General features: G+C 39.3%; 1 protein-coding gene across 1 annotated transcript; it reads right to left on the bottom strand.

Annotated features, from left to right (window-relative positions):
- Positions 1-10,487: 10,487 nt before the first annotated feature.
- Positions 10,488-14,507, bottom strand: LOC111784326 (uncharacterized). Its single transcript, XM_023665063.2, is given in 3 exon segments — positions 10,488-11,173; positions 13,570-13,721; positions 13,723-14,507. Coding segments are annotated over 3 exon segments (1,623 nt in total).
- Between the last annotated feature and the right edge of the window lie 777 nt (positions 14,508-15,284).

The raw sequence follows: 15,284 nt of genomic DNA, 5'->3' as shown, positions 1-15,284 counted from the left end.
GCATATCATATCACATGTCTCATCCTGTCAAACATATGCCATATCATAAACTTACCATTTCTTCTTACGTATCATATAACATTTTATAGCATCATCACATCATTCATTGTACATCATCATCATACATTATAGTCAAAACATCATAAATATAAAGAATAAATGACACGTGAAAGGGCCACCAGGCATATCTCATCATACATTAAATAAGTCGTCCAACCTATTCGATAGTAAGACCACTCATTTGGTTGTCCTTAGCCGGAATTCTCCCTAAATACGAGTATGTTTGTTTTTCGTCCCTTGAAATTTCTCCTATTATTACTGGCTATCATTTCCGATTAGAATGTCCATCTCGTATGGTTGGTAGCTATAATTTCTTAACTCGGTTTAGCATAAGTCGAGAAATTGAATCTTATGCTGACCTTAATATCCTTAAACAAGGTCCATTTCAGCTTTAGGATAGTCGAGACGATAAAAATTGGGCAAAATACACCATAGCGAGCCGAGGAGTTGGATTATAAGTTGCGAAGCCATGCCTAGCCAACTGAGTCGCGTAAGTTGAAGAAATTTCTGGCTGTATGCGTGACACGTGGTGCAGTGAGATGCGAATGCGTATTTTTCGTTGATCGAGTTTTTTTTTTTTTTTCCGCCGTTACAGAGTTTGTTTGTGTTTCATTTTCAGAATGGTGTATAAATTTCAAATTTATTTCATTTTTGTGCTTGAAATTTTTCTATAAAATCTAGACTTTGACATTGAGGTTGAAGTCCATATTTTTTTCTCCAATAGCAACTTTAATATTTTCTTCAGGTACTCACTTTTTTATTATGTTTCTCAGTATTTAAGAACTTAAATGATTAACAAACACTTTAGAACTTAAATGATTAACAAACACTTTGTTAGAGTAGTACTGCAACAAGCACACTACTTGTGTAGAAAAGAAAAGATTTGATGTGATGTAAGGCAACGATGATGGATTTATCTAAGAGTTCCATTGATGAATGAGCTCGAATACCTTTGTTCGACTATTATATAAAGAAAAACCTTTCTCATCAGCACCCTAAATGCAAAGCGAATAGTTGCATCGGTCTTGAAGCCAAATTTCATTCTCTGGCCAAAAAACCTCGAACGAAAGCTTTCCATAATTACTGCTAAAGTTACACCAGAACAATGTTATCTGCCACAAATTCTCTTTGAATTCCGAGTTGTATTCCTGTTTGAACTGGAACGTTCCCCTAAATTAGAAAATTATGTTAGGACACCAATTCAAATGAAAAAAATGAAAGGAATAGAAAATAAATATGGATCTAGAAATTTTTTATGTTAGGTCAAATGGGCATAAATTCCTATTTGAACCCAAAAGAACTTGTAAGATAAAAAATAAGAAAAAATTGTGACTATAATTTTTCAATAATCAAATTCATATTTTTTATTTTTTATTTTTTCATAATTTGAGATAAGAAAATGAACATGGATATGTGGAATTTTGAAATTCCACCCCAACCCTTAAATAAAAATTAAAAAAAAAAACTATTAAATCCATAAATTTAGATATACAGAAAATAATATGGTCTAGTGGAATAATTTTTCATAGTGCAACACCCTTATTTACCTAAATTATCGTTTTTTGATTTGTAATGGGTCAGTAAAGGTACGTCTTGATAATTAAGAATCATCACTTTCCAACGAGAATGTGGATATTGGGTTGCAAAACAAGTGAAAACGTTAGAAGTTGATGCAAAAGTAAACAACAAAATCATATAGAGATTATTAGTAGCCTTTATGTTACTCTTTTTTTCTTTCCTGACACCAATCACATACTTTTCCCAACTCCATTGGGATGTCTCCTTCTCAAGTTTTTTCTATTTTGGTGCTCCAATTTTTTTTTGAATAAAATTGAGTCGTGTATATTCATTTAGAAGTTAGTATTTTATTTTTCGATATCAACTTGGATATTATATTGACATACATGCACTATTTTGTTAAAAGTCTCTTTATAATTGAGATCTCAAATGTTTAATAGACTTGCTTTTATTAGATAAATATTGTAGTAAGCACACAACTTCTAAAGAAAGGAAACCATTTCATGTAAAGTGGAGAAATGGTTATGGTTTATTCTAAGAAACCCATGTATGAATGAGATAACTTTGTTTTACTATTAAAAGAGAAAAACTATGACTTCCCTAATTTTCTATTACCTAATCAACCAAAATGCATTTGCTCATATAAAACAACCTTAATGACATGGCTTTTATAACTGGGTTCATAATACCAAGGATCAGCTAACTTGGGAATCAACCAACAACTAACTAGGGAAAACAAGTGCAATTATTTATTAGTCAAAAGGAAATCTCGAGTAGAGCAGCTATAGTCCTACAAGCCCTCCCTTTAACTTCCATAGCCTTCGCAGCGTTCACCGTCAACCATACAGGGGAGTCTCGCCTTTACCTGAAAATGTAGGTAGCACCTAGCTTCCCTGGTAGAGACTGAGTCATTAGCTTGTTGATTACTGGATAGGTTTCGTATGACGATTTATAATGCGTCCACCAACGTAGTTTTCAAGTCTTGGGAGGGCTGAGGTGTCACTGGTGGCGGGAACGGCATGGCTATATCAGGCTCTTCCCCGGAGTCCTCGTGGTCCAGACCTCATCCTCTTCCACCTCTCCCTCTACCCCTAAGTGTTGGTCGTCCTCTAATACCCCCTCCTCGTGTTCTATGTGACATATCTAAACATAGTAGTAGCTACTGAGTCACATAATAATCTATCAAATTCTATGATACAATCACGCAGACCGCGCATGCATACAGACATATGTTAATCGTAGCCACCAGATATATCATATTACAACCAATCTTGTCACGTCATGGAACATACTAACATTTAAAACATGAGAACATGCACATCATATCATATCATTCATCACAAAATACACATTCCCTCTTCTATGCTTCATCTAATTACAAATTTCTAATTAAAAAAAAAAAAAAAACAAAAAAAAACAAAAGAGGAACATACACCTAACTATGACGGTGCATTTGCTGGAGGACCATGGAAGTACCTTAGACCTACATCGTAGGTCAGTGTACAAGATCTATGACCTAGCGCTCTGATACTGTAACTCCTCTAATTTTCTTTAACCTAATTAGCAAAGTTACCTTGCATTCATAAGGCAAAAATGCGGAAACTCATATAAAACAACCTTAATAACAACGACATGGCTTTTATAATTAGGTTCATAACACGAAGGATCAACCTAACTCGGGAATCCACCAACAACTAACTAGGAAAAATAAATGCAATTATTTATTATTCAAAGGAAATCTCGAACAGAGCATCTATTATCCTACAAGTCCTCCCTTTAACTTCCAAGGCCTTCGCAATGTTCACCGTCAACTCTACAGGGGTGCCTTGCCTTTACTTGAAAATGTAGGTAGCACGTGGCTTGAGTATTTTATAAAATAACTAGTAAGTTGCCCCACTATGTAGGTTAGGCATACAATACACATTTAGAACACATGCAAATCATGTGCAGCACACATGCACAAATACAAGCATAAAAACTTGAAGGGGACTTGTCTTCCATTCCCTTTACATGGCCTTTAGGTCCTTACTTTATCTGGGCAGGGTGGATGTGTGGTACTTCTCCACACACGGCCCACATATGTAAATATAGGCCCACCAGGCGGATTCGTATATAAACCTCTTGAGCTTGGCTTGGTCGAGTACCCGTGTTACATGTTACTAGACGCTACAGAACACGAAAGGGTTGCATGATATCATAGCGAGCATAATGTAGAATGTATGCGTCCGTACCATCATAACATAACAGGGAAGTACGCCTATGCACGTAACACACAACATGCATGAGATCCCTAAAGCTTACCTCCATGGCATTATGCATACAACATTCATTCCCTTGTCATGTTACATAGAATGGCTTAGTTAAGCATTATGTAAGCGTATCATAGTATGTAAGCGTATCATAGTTTCCCAGACACCACATCTATGGCATGCAAAGCTCTCAACACATTCATGACATGTCAACTAATTTCATGCATACAAGGTAAACAATTTATGGCAAAACAGAATCACATAAGCATGGCATACATCGACATTTCACAACAAAAACACATGGCATAGTATACATCGACAACACACATGGTACAATATGAATCCAACAACTGATCACATGCATGTACCCGAAGGACTGATTACAAGAAGCAAGGTTAAGAAGATTCAAGAGGCCTATACATTGCATCTTCAAAAGCTAGCTAGTGTACCGGTTGAAACAAGGACTTTTGTGCCTAAAAATCTTTATAGAATTCGCATATCAAATCAAGAAGATAATGGAGTGGCTGATATTGGAAAGTAATTAGAAGACTTGTCTTTTGGTAGTTGAATTACCAATTAAGGAAATTATTAATGCCTTATTTGCTTCATTTTATATTTAATAGCATTTATTAATAGTTTGTATGAATTGCCTTATATTCTTCATTTGTATTTAATAGCATTTATTAGCATTTATTAGTGATTGGTGGCTGAACCATATTATGTTAGGGTTACCTTTTAGACCTATTTAAAGGCATGTAATACTCATGTTTGAGGGATTTTGGTTGAATACAGAACAAACCTTTGTGTTTTCTTGATACCCTTTTGGTGTTATTCTTTTTTCAAATCTTGCTTTAGGTTTGATGTTTAAACCGATTCATTGAATTAGTTTTGATCAAGCTAATTCTGGAGTGAATTGTCTTGGTATCTAAGAGTGACCATCATAGATTCCAAGTTCGATCTAAGAGTCATTCATCTTCTAACCAGCTCTTGGTTGGAATCAATCCGTTAAGTTAGCTTTCTCTGTGAGCGTTTTGCAAGGATTCTAGAAGGACCTCTAGCTTTGCAAATTCCAGCATTGTTGGCGCTTATCATTTGGTATCAGAGCATTTGGTCGACGTTCTTTGGCCGCTCTAGAGGTGAAATATCTTTACTGTTATTTTTTTCTTTCTCTTTTTGTCTCTCTCAGATTATCGGAAAAAAAAAAAAAAAAAACCAGACTTTACATTCTTGACCTAGTACCAAAAGCTCACCTTTGAGTGTTAAACACGAGCGTCCCTGAGTAAAATTTTTGTGAGAAGTGTTGAGAGGCCCCTTGATAACAATGTCACATAATGAAGAAGCAGTACCACCAGTTCCAGATCTTAATACAACCATTCTTCAAGCAATTCAAGGTATGATGTTAATGATGATGGAAGATAGACAAGAAAGAATGGCACAACAACAAAGACAAGAACGAACATTACAAGAAGATGAAGGTATAGTAGTACAAGAAAGACAAGTTGATGGTAGATGGAGAGGAAGAAATAACCATGCAACTATTATGCAACCTAGAAGGATGGAAAGAGTACATGAAGATAGAGATGGGGGAGTTAAACTCAAAATCCCGCTCTTTTGTGGAACGGCAGATTCTGAGGCATACTTGCAGTGGGAAAGAAAGATAGAGCATGTGTTTGATTGCAACACCTATAGTGAAAATAAGAAGATGAGACTTGCTATTGCCGAATTTACCAATCATGCTAGTGATTGGTACCAACATCTCAAATCCGAGAGAAGAAGAAAAGAGGAGAATCCAATAGAGACATGGGAAGAACTTAAAGAAGTCATGAGAAAAAGGTATGTTCCAAAACATTATGAAAGAAATTTGAAAACTAAATTGCAAGGTTTGAGGCAAGGAACAAAAAGTGTGGCGGAATATTATCAAGAGATGGAAACTATGATGAAAAGAGCAAAGGTTAGAGAAGAAGAAGAAGATACCATGTCTAGATTCCTTGGAGGTTTGAATCGAGAAATTGCTCATCTTGTTGACAGAAATCCACCACCATATCTGGAAGACATGTATCATTATGCTCTCAAAATTGAAGACCAATTGAAGGAAGAAAAAGAGCATTCAAAAAGGTACACATCACGAACTAACACCTTTTCAAATTCTAAAACTTGGAACAAGGATAGTTTTGTGAATAGAAATGAATCGATGTCACCAAAAGAAAAGTTTGTGGCTACTAAAAGAGTGGAGGCTGAGAGTTCCATTGGTAAAAAGAATGAAGCTTCAAAGACGGTAAAGGAGAAGTCTAGTTCTATTCAATGTTGGAAGTGCAAAGGGTTTGGACACATGAGCAAAGAGTGTGTTAATAAAAAAGTTATGGTGATAAGGAATGGTATACTTGATTCAGATGATGAATGTGAGGATCATGACTCACAGCTTGTGGAAGAAATCGCAGCATATGATGATGAGTATGTTGAAGAAGGTAATTCCATATCTTTGATCACAAGAAGGGTACTCAATGTTCAAATCAAGGAAGAGAAATTTGAAGATCAAAGGGAAAACTTGTTCCACACAAGATGTTTGGTCAAAGGAAACCTATGCAACTTGGTGATTGATAGTGGAAGTTGCCCAAATGTGGTAAGCAGCTTCCTTGTAAAAAGACTTCAACTTTCTGTCCATCCCCATCCAAAACCATACAAACTTCATTGGTTAACAAACAAAGAAGAAATTAAGGTGAACTCCCAAGCTCTTATTTCTTTTACTCTTGGAAGATATAAAGATGAAGTTCTTTATGATATCGTACCAATGCATGCGGGGGACATCTTGATCAACCGACCTTGGCAATATGATAGAAAGGTAACATTTGATGGTTTCATGAACAAGTATACTTTTACTTTGTGTGGGAAGAAATTTACTTTACTTCCATTGTCTCCATATGAAGTACATTGTGACCAATTGAAATTAGAGAAAAAAAGAAAAGAATCTGAAGAACAACAGTGGAGAGAAGAAACTAAGGTAAAGGTGAGAAAAAAAAGTGAGAAAAAAAAATTCAGTTCTTGTCCGGAAAGAACGATGAATTTGATTTGAGGACAAATCCTTTTAAATAAAGGGGGGATGATATGAATCCAACAACTGATCACATGCATGTACCCGAAGGACTGATTACAAGAAGCAAGGTTAAGAAGATTCAAGAGGCCTATACATTGCATCTTCAAAAGCTAGCTAGTGTACCGGTTGAAACAAGGACTTTTGTGCCTAAAAATCTTTATAGAATTCGCATATCAAATCAAGAAGATAATGGAGTGGCTGATATTGGAAAGTAATTAGAAGACTTGTCTTTGGTAGTTGAATTACCAATTAAGGAAATTATTAATGCCTTATTTGCTTCATTTTATATTTAATAGCATTTATTAATAGTTTGTATGAATTGCCTTATATTCTTCATTTGTATTTAATAGCATTTATTAGCATTTATTAGTGATTGGTGGCTGAACCATATTATGTTAGGGTTACCTTTTAGACCTATTTAAAGGCATGTAATACTCATGTTTGAGGGATTTTGGTTGAATACAGAACAAACCTTTGTGTTTTCTTGATACCCTTTTGGTGTTATTCTTTTTTCAAATCTTGCTTTAGGTTTGATGTTTAAACCGATTCATTGAATTAGTTTTGATCAAGCTAATTCTGGAGTGAATTGTCTTGGTATCTAAGAGTGACCATCATAGATTCCAAGTTCGATCTAAGAGTCATTCATCTTCTAACCAGCTCTTGGTTGGAATCAATCCGTTAAGTTAGCTTTCTCTGTGAGCGTTTTGCAAGGATTCTAGAAGGACCTCTAGCTTTGCAAATTCCAGCATTGTTGGCGCTTATCACATTATGTAAGCGTATCATAGTTTCCCAGACACCACATCTATGGCATGCAAAGCTCTCAACACATTCATGACATGTCAACTAATTTCATGCATACAAGGTAAACAATTTATGGCAAAACAGAATCACATAAGCATGGCATACATCGACATTTCACAACAAAAACACATGGCATAGTATACATCGACAACACACATGGTACATGCAAAGGTCACAAGGCACGCACGATCATACATATACAGTAACTAACACCAACAGTAAGGTTACTTACATCTCTGGCCTTGGCCAAAGTCACTCGCGATAGGTTAACTTTGACGCCTAACTACTCCCTATAAAACCATATTATACACCTAGAGTCTTTTTATAATGAAACCTAACTAAATCTTATGTCTAACTATCAAGGTACGTTCCTATCATAACCTTTTTTAGCAAAATGGAGTTACACTGACCTTAGATGGTTGAAACAAGGGCGGAAACGGCTCTAGAAGGAGAAAAAACCTAGGATTCGGTATATTATTTGTATACCAAGCTGCTAAGTCGAGTCGCCGAGCCACCAAGCCACATCGTCGAGACGAGCTGCAGAATACAACGGAGTTGCCGATGAAGCCGAAGTACAGAGCCAACAAGACAAGACGTTATTGGCGGTGCACGACTTCTAAACGCTGGGTACGAAACCCAGAGTTAGTGTCCAAATGCAGGCTGCAATGCACGGGCCGTACGTTGGCTGAAGCGAGCTCGCTGGTACCCGAAGAACCTGACCCGCGATCCGTTGCCCTATCTTCCTCACCCGAGAGTCCAAACGAACCCTAATCATGCAACCTGACTACTGTTGCCGATGGCACTGTCGCCGTGCGTTCATCATTGATGAGGCCTCTGTCCCTCTCGTTACGAAGTACCCCGACATTGGTTCGCTCCTACTTAAGAAGTCACAAAGGTCCGAAGCGTTGGGACGTTATCGATTCCTCACCTCAATCTTTCTGCTTCTCTCTCACAGGTACAAAATGACTCAAGGAAAAGACAACTACGTAGATACCCTAGTGTTTAATGTGGAAACTCAGGAAAATAGTACGTCCTATTAGTAACCTTCGCCGAGAATCGCTAGATTTCTGGCATTTTCTTTGTTTTTTTCTTCGAAACTCATATCGTTTCAAAAACCCTTCTCATCAACATCTGAAATGCAGTGCCAATAGTTACATCGTTCTTGAAGCCAAACATCATTATCTGGCCAAAACACCTCGCACGAAGCATGTCCAAGATTGCTACTAAAGTTGCACCAAAACATTGTTGTCTAGAAAAAAAATTTCAACTTGAATTTTAAACTGTATTCGTAATGGTTATAAAAAAAAAAAAAGAGAATAATCCAGCCACCGGAAAAGGCCTAAGAATTTATGTGCAGTGCTGAAATCCCTACACCTTCTACCCACGTGCCCTCCCCAACGCGAAGTATACACAAAATGAAGCCATGCCCCAGTCTTCCCTCACAACACATCCCTACAATAAAGGAAATGCGAGCAATGGAGAAGATGAACGATCATTGTGGTTTTCCAATGAACGCAAATCGGTGATTTTAATTGCCGAGTCCAAGGGTATCTAAGTAACCGAGTAGTTACAAATGGAAATAGTACGTCCTATTAGTAACCCAGGGTTTAATGTGGGGACTCAGGCAAACCGAACCGCAACCTCTTTTTTAAAATCGCCCTCAATCTCCCCTTGATATATAGATGATATTTCCATCAGTTGGAGAATGAAGCATAGAGAAAAAGATCGACATAAAGAGATCGTATTCATGGTGGGGAGGGGAAATTGCAGACGAGCGTCGAATGTTTCATATATTTGAAACGAAGCATAGATCTGCAATGGTAGTCACATCCATGGCTTTGTGAATTCATGGGGGAAGGTGGAAAGATAGGAAGAAGGAAAAAGGGATCAAAAGTCGACGGTGAGGAGCTCTTGAGAAGAGAGAAAAAAGTTTCGAAAAATTCACATACAGTCGTGTGGAGAAGAAATTTCAATCGGGTCGGGTCAGATTCTTGTAAACCATGATTACAACCCCTCACTCAAATTAAGACAAACCTAAGGCTCGACCTAGGACTAGTGCGAAGCCCAGCAGTTACAAACAAGGCCCTTACGCCCACTTGCAATGCTCGGCCCACCTGCAGCATCGATCGCTCGACCCACTACAACTATTTAGCCCAATCGAGTCCAGTACCATCGGACACAACTTGCGCACCGTAGGAACAACCCAAGAGAAAGACACAAACTCTGTGCCTTGACTCGATTCTCGACCCACACACGCATCTTCTCCATCAAGCGATACTTATTGTGCATGCCGACGTTGAATCCTTTAGCTCAGTCGGTTCAACGCAGCTCGACTCACCTCGGTGTAGCTTATCGACTTAAAACTCTGTCATTCGGCTCGGTATAGACATTTTGGTACTTATTTCTACATGTGTTACCCTCCCAGAGATATATTTGACCTTAATTAAGGAAATTAAGATCAATATAACATCTTATTTCAAAGTTCATGTTTATTTCGGCTAGAAATGTGAGTTATTAATGAAAATGAGATGGACGTTCGAATAGAAAGAAACTTCCGATGATACCTGGAGCAACATCGAGAAATAGAATCCAATTGTACTCAAGTGTAAGGAGAAGGCTTGCTAAGGCAAACCAAGTAACTAAGCTTACAATCGTTTCGGTTAAAAGTTTGTTTGTATGATAACACGTGTAACGAACAAAAATTTTCTACTTAATTTAAGGTCGCTACTGTATACATATCATAAACATTTAATGCGGAAATACTTCATTTAAATCGAGCTTTGATGATTGCAGCCAGCTTTTATGATTGTAGCCACTGCAAATGCAATTGAGCAAAGAAGCAGACCAATTACAAGGAGGAGCTTAAGGGAAGCATAGAAGGGACCTTTTACATGTTGTTGGTAATTGCTATTGGCGACCCCATCTTTGCATGGTCCTAAATATGGGCCGCAGAGATCAGGATTGCCCAGAAACGATGTGTAATTGAAGTAGCTGAATTGCCCACTTCCCGGAACTAAGCTGGAGAGGTTGTTGTATGAGAAATCTACAGAGGTCAAGCTCTGCATACTGGCTATGGAAGCTGGGATTCCACCGATTAAATGGTTCTTTGAAAGATTTAGGTAATTCAAGATTCTCATACTCGTAAGCTCGTTCCGACTGAGATCGACGAAGGTTAGCAGCTTGCATTGGCTAATCTCCGGTGCGATTGGACTTGAAAACTTGTTGTTACTGAAATCAATATTTGAAAGTTGCTGTAACCGCCCAATCTCAGGTGGGATTTGACCGGAGAATTTGTTTCCGTCGAGGAGTAGATTCTGGACGCCGGAGAAGTTGCCGATGGTGGGTGGAATCGACCCGGAGAGGCGATTGTTCGAGAGACTAATCTGGCCCAGATTGACGGAGATTGAATCGGTTACAGGGAACTCGCCGGAGAGGTAATTGTTGTCAGAGAACACTCGTACAACTAAGAGAGACAATAAACCAACTTTCTCTTTATTCAACTTGTTACATAATACATATATATATATAGACAGAATAGCCACACTAACCGCTAGTAACTACCCTTAACCGCTAATTACTTCCCTCAACTGACATACATTGAAATACAAACAGTAAATAAGATGAATTACAGTTAATACAAGATTAAATAAACTAACAAATCATCCCCTTAATCTTGTATTTTGATCTTAGCATTCTTATATTCTTCAAACCAATTCTTTTAGTAAACGTCCTAACCATATTCCTTGACAAGCAGCTGACGTCGCCACAATATACTCCGCTTCACAGGATGAAAGTGCCACCCTCTTTTGTTTCTTTGAAGTCCATGTAATTGGATTCTCATGCAATTGTTTCTTTCTACTTGCTTTGCCTTCACATAATGACATCCAATATCAATAGTTCCTTGAACCGGTTTGATTACTTGTTCAACACTGCCGCTGTCGCCATTATCGCCACCTTCCTTCTTCTCTGTCATCATTTCAATGGGCAACTGCTTTTCATCGACAGTTTTAATTACCTGTTCTACTTGTCCGGCCAACGGCTTTTTCTCAACAGGTTTAATTACCTGTGCTACTTCAATTGCACTGCCGGAAACAATGGCCTCCTTCTCCTTCTCTGCTTTCATTTCTTCGGCGACCTGTTTTTCAATAGTCCTTCTCTTTTATCTCCTTTGATTTCGCTACCTCCGTTGCCACATTCTGGACTTCCGCCACAACGCCATCGCTCTTATCCTCGGATTCAAACTTCACAGCGCCAACGATTTTCTCGCCATCGCTCTTCTTCTCTTCTCGCTTCTCTGTTTTTTCCTCCGATTCAATCTTCACATCTCCACGTCCTTTTATCTCTACAAGTGATCCATCTCCGAACTTCACCGTGCCGGTCACTGACTCGTTCAATTTCGAGAACCAACTTCGACAACCAGTCATGTGATTGCTGGCTCCCGTATCTAGGAACCAAATGTTGTTTTTCTTCTCAATTTCTTCCGGGACAATCTTCTCTTCATAAAGAGCCATTTCCGTCAACTCTGGTGAACTGAGAGTTCGGACCTCACAAACTTGTGCCGTAAGTAAGGCTGGCTCATCCTCATCACTTTGCGTCTCAGTTAAATGCGCCTGATTCTCCCTTTTCTTCGATCTACAGTGGGATGCATAATTATCCTCCCTTTTCTTCGATCTACAGTCGAATGCATAATGGCCAATCTTTTGGCAATTATAACACTTCACCTTCCGACATTCTGAGGCATAGTGGCCTAAGCCTTGACAATTGTAGCATCTTACCTTGCTCTTGTCAGCCTTCTTCTCTTGATGAAACGTGTCGTTTCCACGACCATGGCCTCTCCCTCTCCAGCGACCACTGCGACCTCGCCCTCGGCTATGGCCTCCATTGTCGCTACGTTCTTTTGCTTTCCATTCTCCTTGAGTCAATAAGACGTGCTCAGCATTCTCTTTGTTGCCATCGATCCGTTCCTCGTATGCTTTAAGACGACCGATGACTTCCTCCATGGTCATCACCTTTAAATCGGCAAATTGCTCTATTGTCGATGCGATATGAAGAAACTTAGGAGGTACTGAGCGGAGAAATTTTTTCACCAAGTATGCCTCTTCAAACTTGTCTCCAAAAGTACGTATTTTATTAACAACTTCTGTCAACCTTGCTGCATAATCATTAATAGTCTCGGACTCCTTCATATTCATAATTTCAAACTCAATCTTTAAAGTTTGGATCTTTGCCTCCTTTACACGTTCAGCACCGACATGAATAATTTTTAACGTCTGCCATGCTTCTTTTGCTGTCTCTTTCTCTGCTAACAAAAACAACATCTCTTCAGGGATTGCTTGATAGATAGCTGCTAAGGCCATTTGATCCTTCCTTTCATCAAGACTATCCAGAGGCTCAGTTGATTCGATTGCGTCCCACACCCCTTGAGCACGCAAATAAACCTTCATCTTCATAGCCCATGCTGCGTAGTTGGTTCTCGATAACGTCGGGTATTGGAGTGATACCAGACCTTCCTTTGTTGCAGTCTTCAACGACTCTCCTCTCTCTCCAGTGTTGTTATTATTTCTCGGCATGATCTTTGGCATGTAACCAAGCTCTGATACCAAATGTCAGAGAACACTCATACAACTAAGAGAGGCAATAAACCAATATGTTTTATTCAACTGGTTACAGAATACATATATAGAAAGAATAGCCACACTAACCGCTAGTAACTACCCTTAACCGCTAGTAACTACCCTTAACCGCTAATAACTACCCTTAACCGCTAATTACTTCCCTCAACTGACATACATTGAAATACAAACAGTAAATAAGATGAATTACAGTTAATACAAGATTAAATAAACTAACAATTGTCCTGTAACTCAACCTGAGAGAGGTCCGGCAGACTGAGAAGCCCCTTTGGGATAGATCCATTAAGAAAATTATCCCCCATACGAATCCGATTAAGCGAAACACATTTGCCTAGCGACTCTGGGATTGGACCAAACAAGAAATTGCTCAATGATGAGAGTTTGAAGGCGATTACCGTAGCACATATCGGGAGGAAGGTTTCCGGTGAGCTTGTTGGAAGAAAGATCCAAAATCTGAAGCATTCCGTTCTTGCCCAGGTTCTGTGGAATCGCTTCCGTGAAATTATTCTCCCATAACTGCAACACCTCCAACTTTGGCAAGTCCCCAATAAAGGAAGGAATCGCACCATGAAGCTTGTTTCTAAACAGATTCAACAGCGTCAAGTTCTTGAGCTCGGAGAACGAGCTGGGAATCTCACCCACAAGCATATTGTTCGACAAATCCAACGATTTCAAGCCATTCAACTCTCCAATCTCCGGCGTCAATGGCCCAGATAGACCATTTACTTGAAGAAACAGCGTATCCAGGTTCTTCAGCTTTCCAAGCTCTGGCGGAATCCGACCAGAGAGTCCACAGTTGGCCGCGTCCAACCGTACCAACTCCGTCAAATTCCCAATCTCAGCCGGAATCCCGCCGACGTACGCGTTGAAGTAGCCAATGTAAAGCTCACGAAGATTCGTCAAGTTCTCAATTTCCGGCGGTATGGAACCGCCGAGTTCGTTACCAGAAACCGCAAAGTACTCCAAGGACTCCATCCGACCGACTTCCGGCGGAATCGCTCCGGCGAAGAAATTTCCACCCAAATGCAAATGGCGGAGGCTCATCATTTCAGTAACGACAATGAGGAAATCCCCAGTCATATTGTTGTTATACAAATCAAGAACCTGCAGATTCTGAAGCTGCGAAAGCTGCGTAGGGAACGACCCATCCTCCATCACCGATACGCATAAACGACCATGATACAACAACCCTCCATCAAATGACTTGGAGTACTCGCCAGCTGGTTATGTCTCCATTTCATTAAGTACCCTCGCCAAACAAGAGTCTATTACTTGAGCCTCAACTATTCTCTGCCAAAGAATGGGTTGCATAGTCAATCGAGCTAGTTGTGCCCTAATATCTTCCACTGCTACTGCTATCTTAGCTCGCTCAAAGTCTGCCTGCACCCTAGGCTCCTTCGTGATTAACGCCGATGAAGGAGCTGTCTTTGTGCTTAGGGCATCTGCAACCACGCTGGCCTTCCTAGGGTGGTACTGAATATCAATGCATAATCTTTGACTAGTTCCAACCATCGTTGCTGTCTCATATTCAACTCCTTCTGGGTGAAGAAATGCTTCAGGCACTTATTGTTAGTATAAATCTGAGTTCTCTCCGCATAAAGTTAGTGTCACCATATCTTTAACACAAAAACTACCGCTGCTAGTTCCAAGTCATAAGCGGGATAATTCTTTTCATAGTCCTTCAATTGCCTAGATGCATAGGTAATAAATTTTCCGCGTTGCATCAACACACATCCCTTGCCATTCTTGGAAGCATCGCTGAAAATGACGTAGTTCCTTGTACCATCGGGCATTGTGAGCACGGGTGCAGTCGCCAATCTCTCCTTCAAGTCACAGAAGCTTGCCTCACACTCCTCGGTCAATATGAATGCCATAGCCTTTTAAGTCAATCGCGCGAGGGGTGCCGCTATCTTGAAAAAATCCTGTACAAAG

This window comes from Cucurbita pepo, chromosome 6 (genome assembly GCF_057944985.1).
Source record: "Cucurbita pepo subsp. pepo isolate OVF chromosome 6, ASM5794498v1, whole genome shotgun sequence".
In the NCBI taxonomy this organism is placed as follows: Eukaryota; Viridiplantae; Streptophyta; class Magnoliopsida; order Cucurbitales; family Cucurbitaceae; genus Cucurbita; species Cucurbita pepo.
The sequence above is the reverse complement of the archived record's forward strand: the minus strand, read 5'-3'. Positions and strand labels throughout refer to the sequence as shown.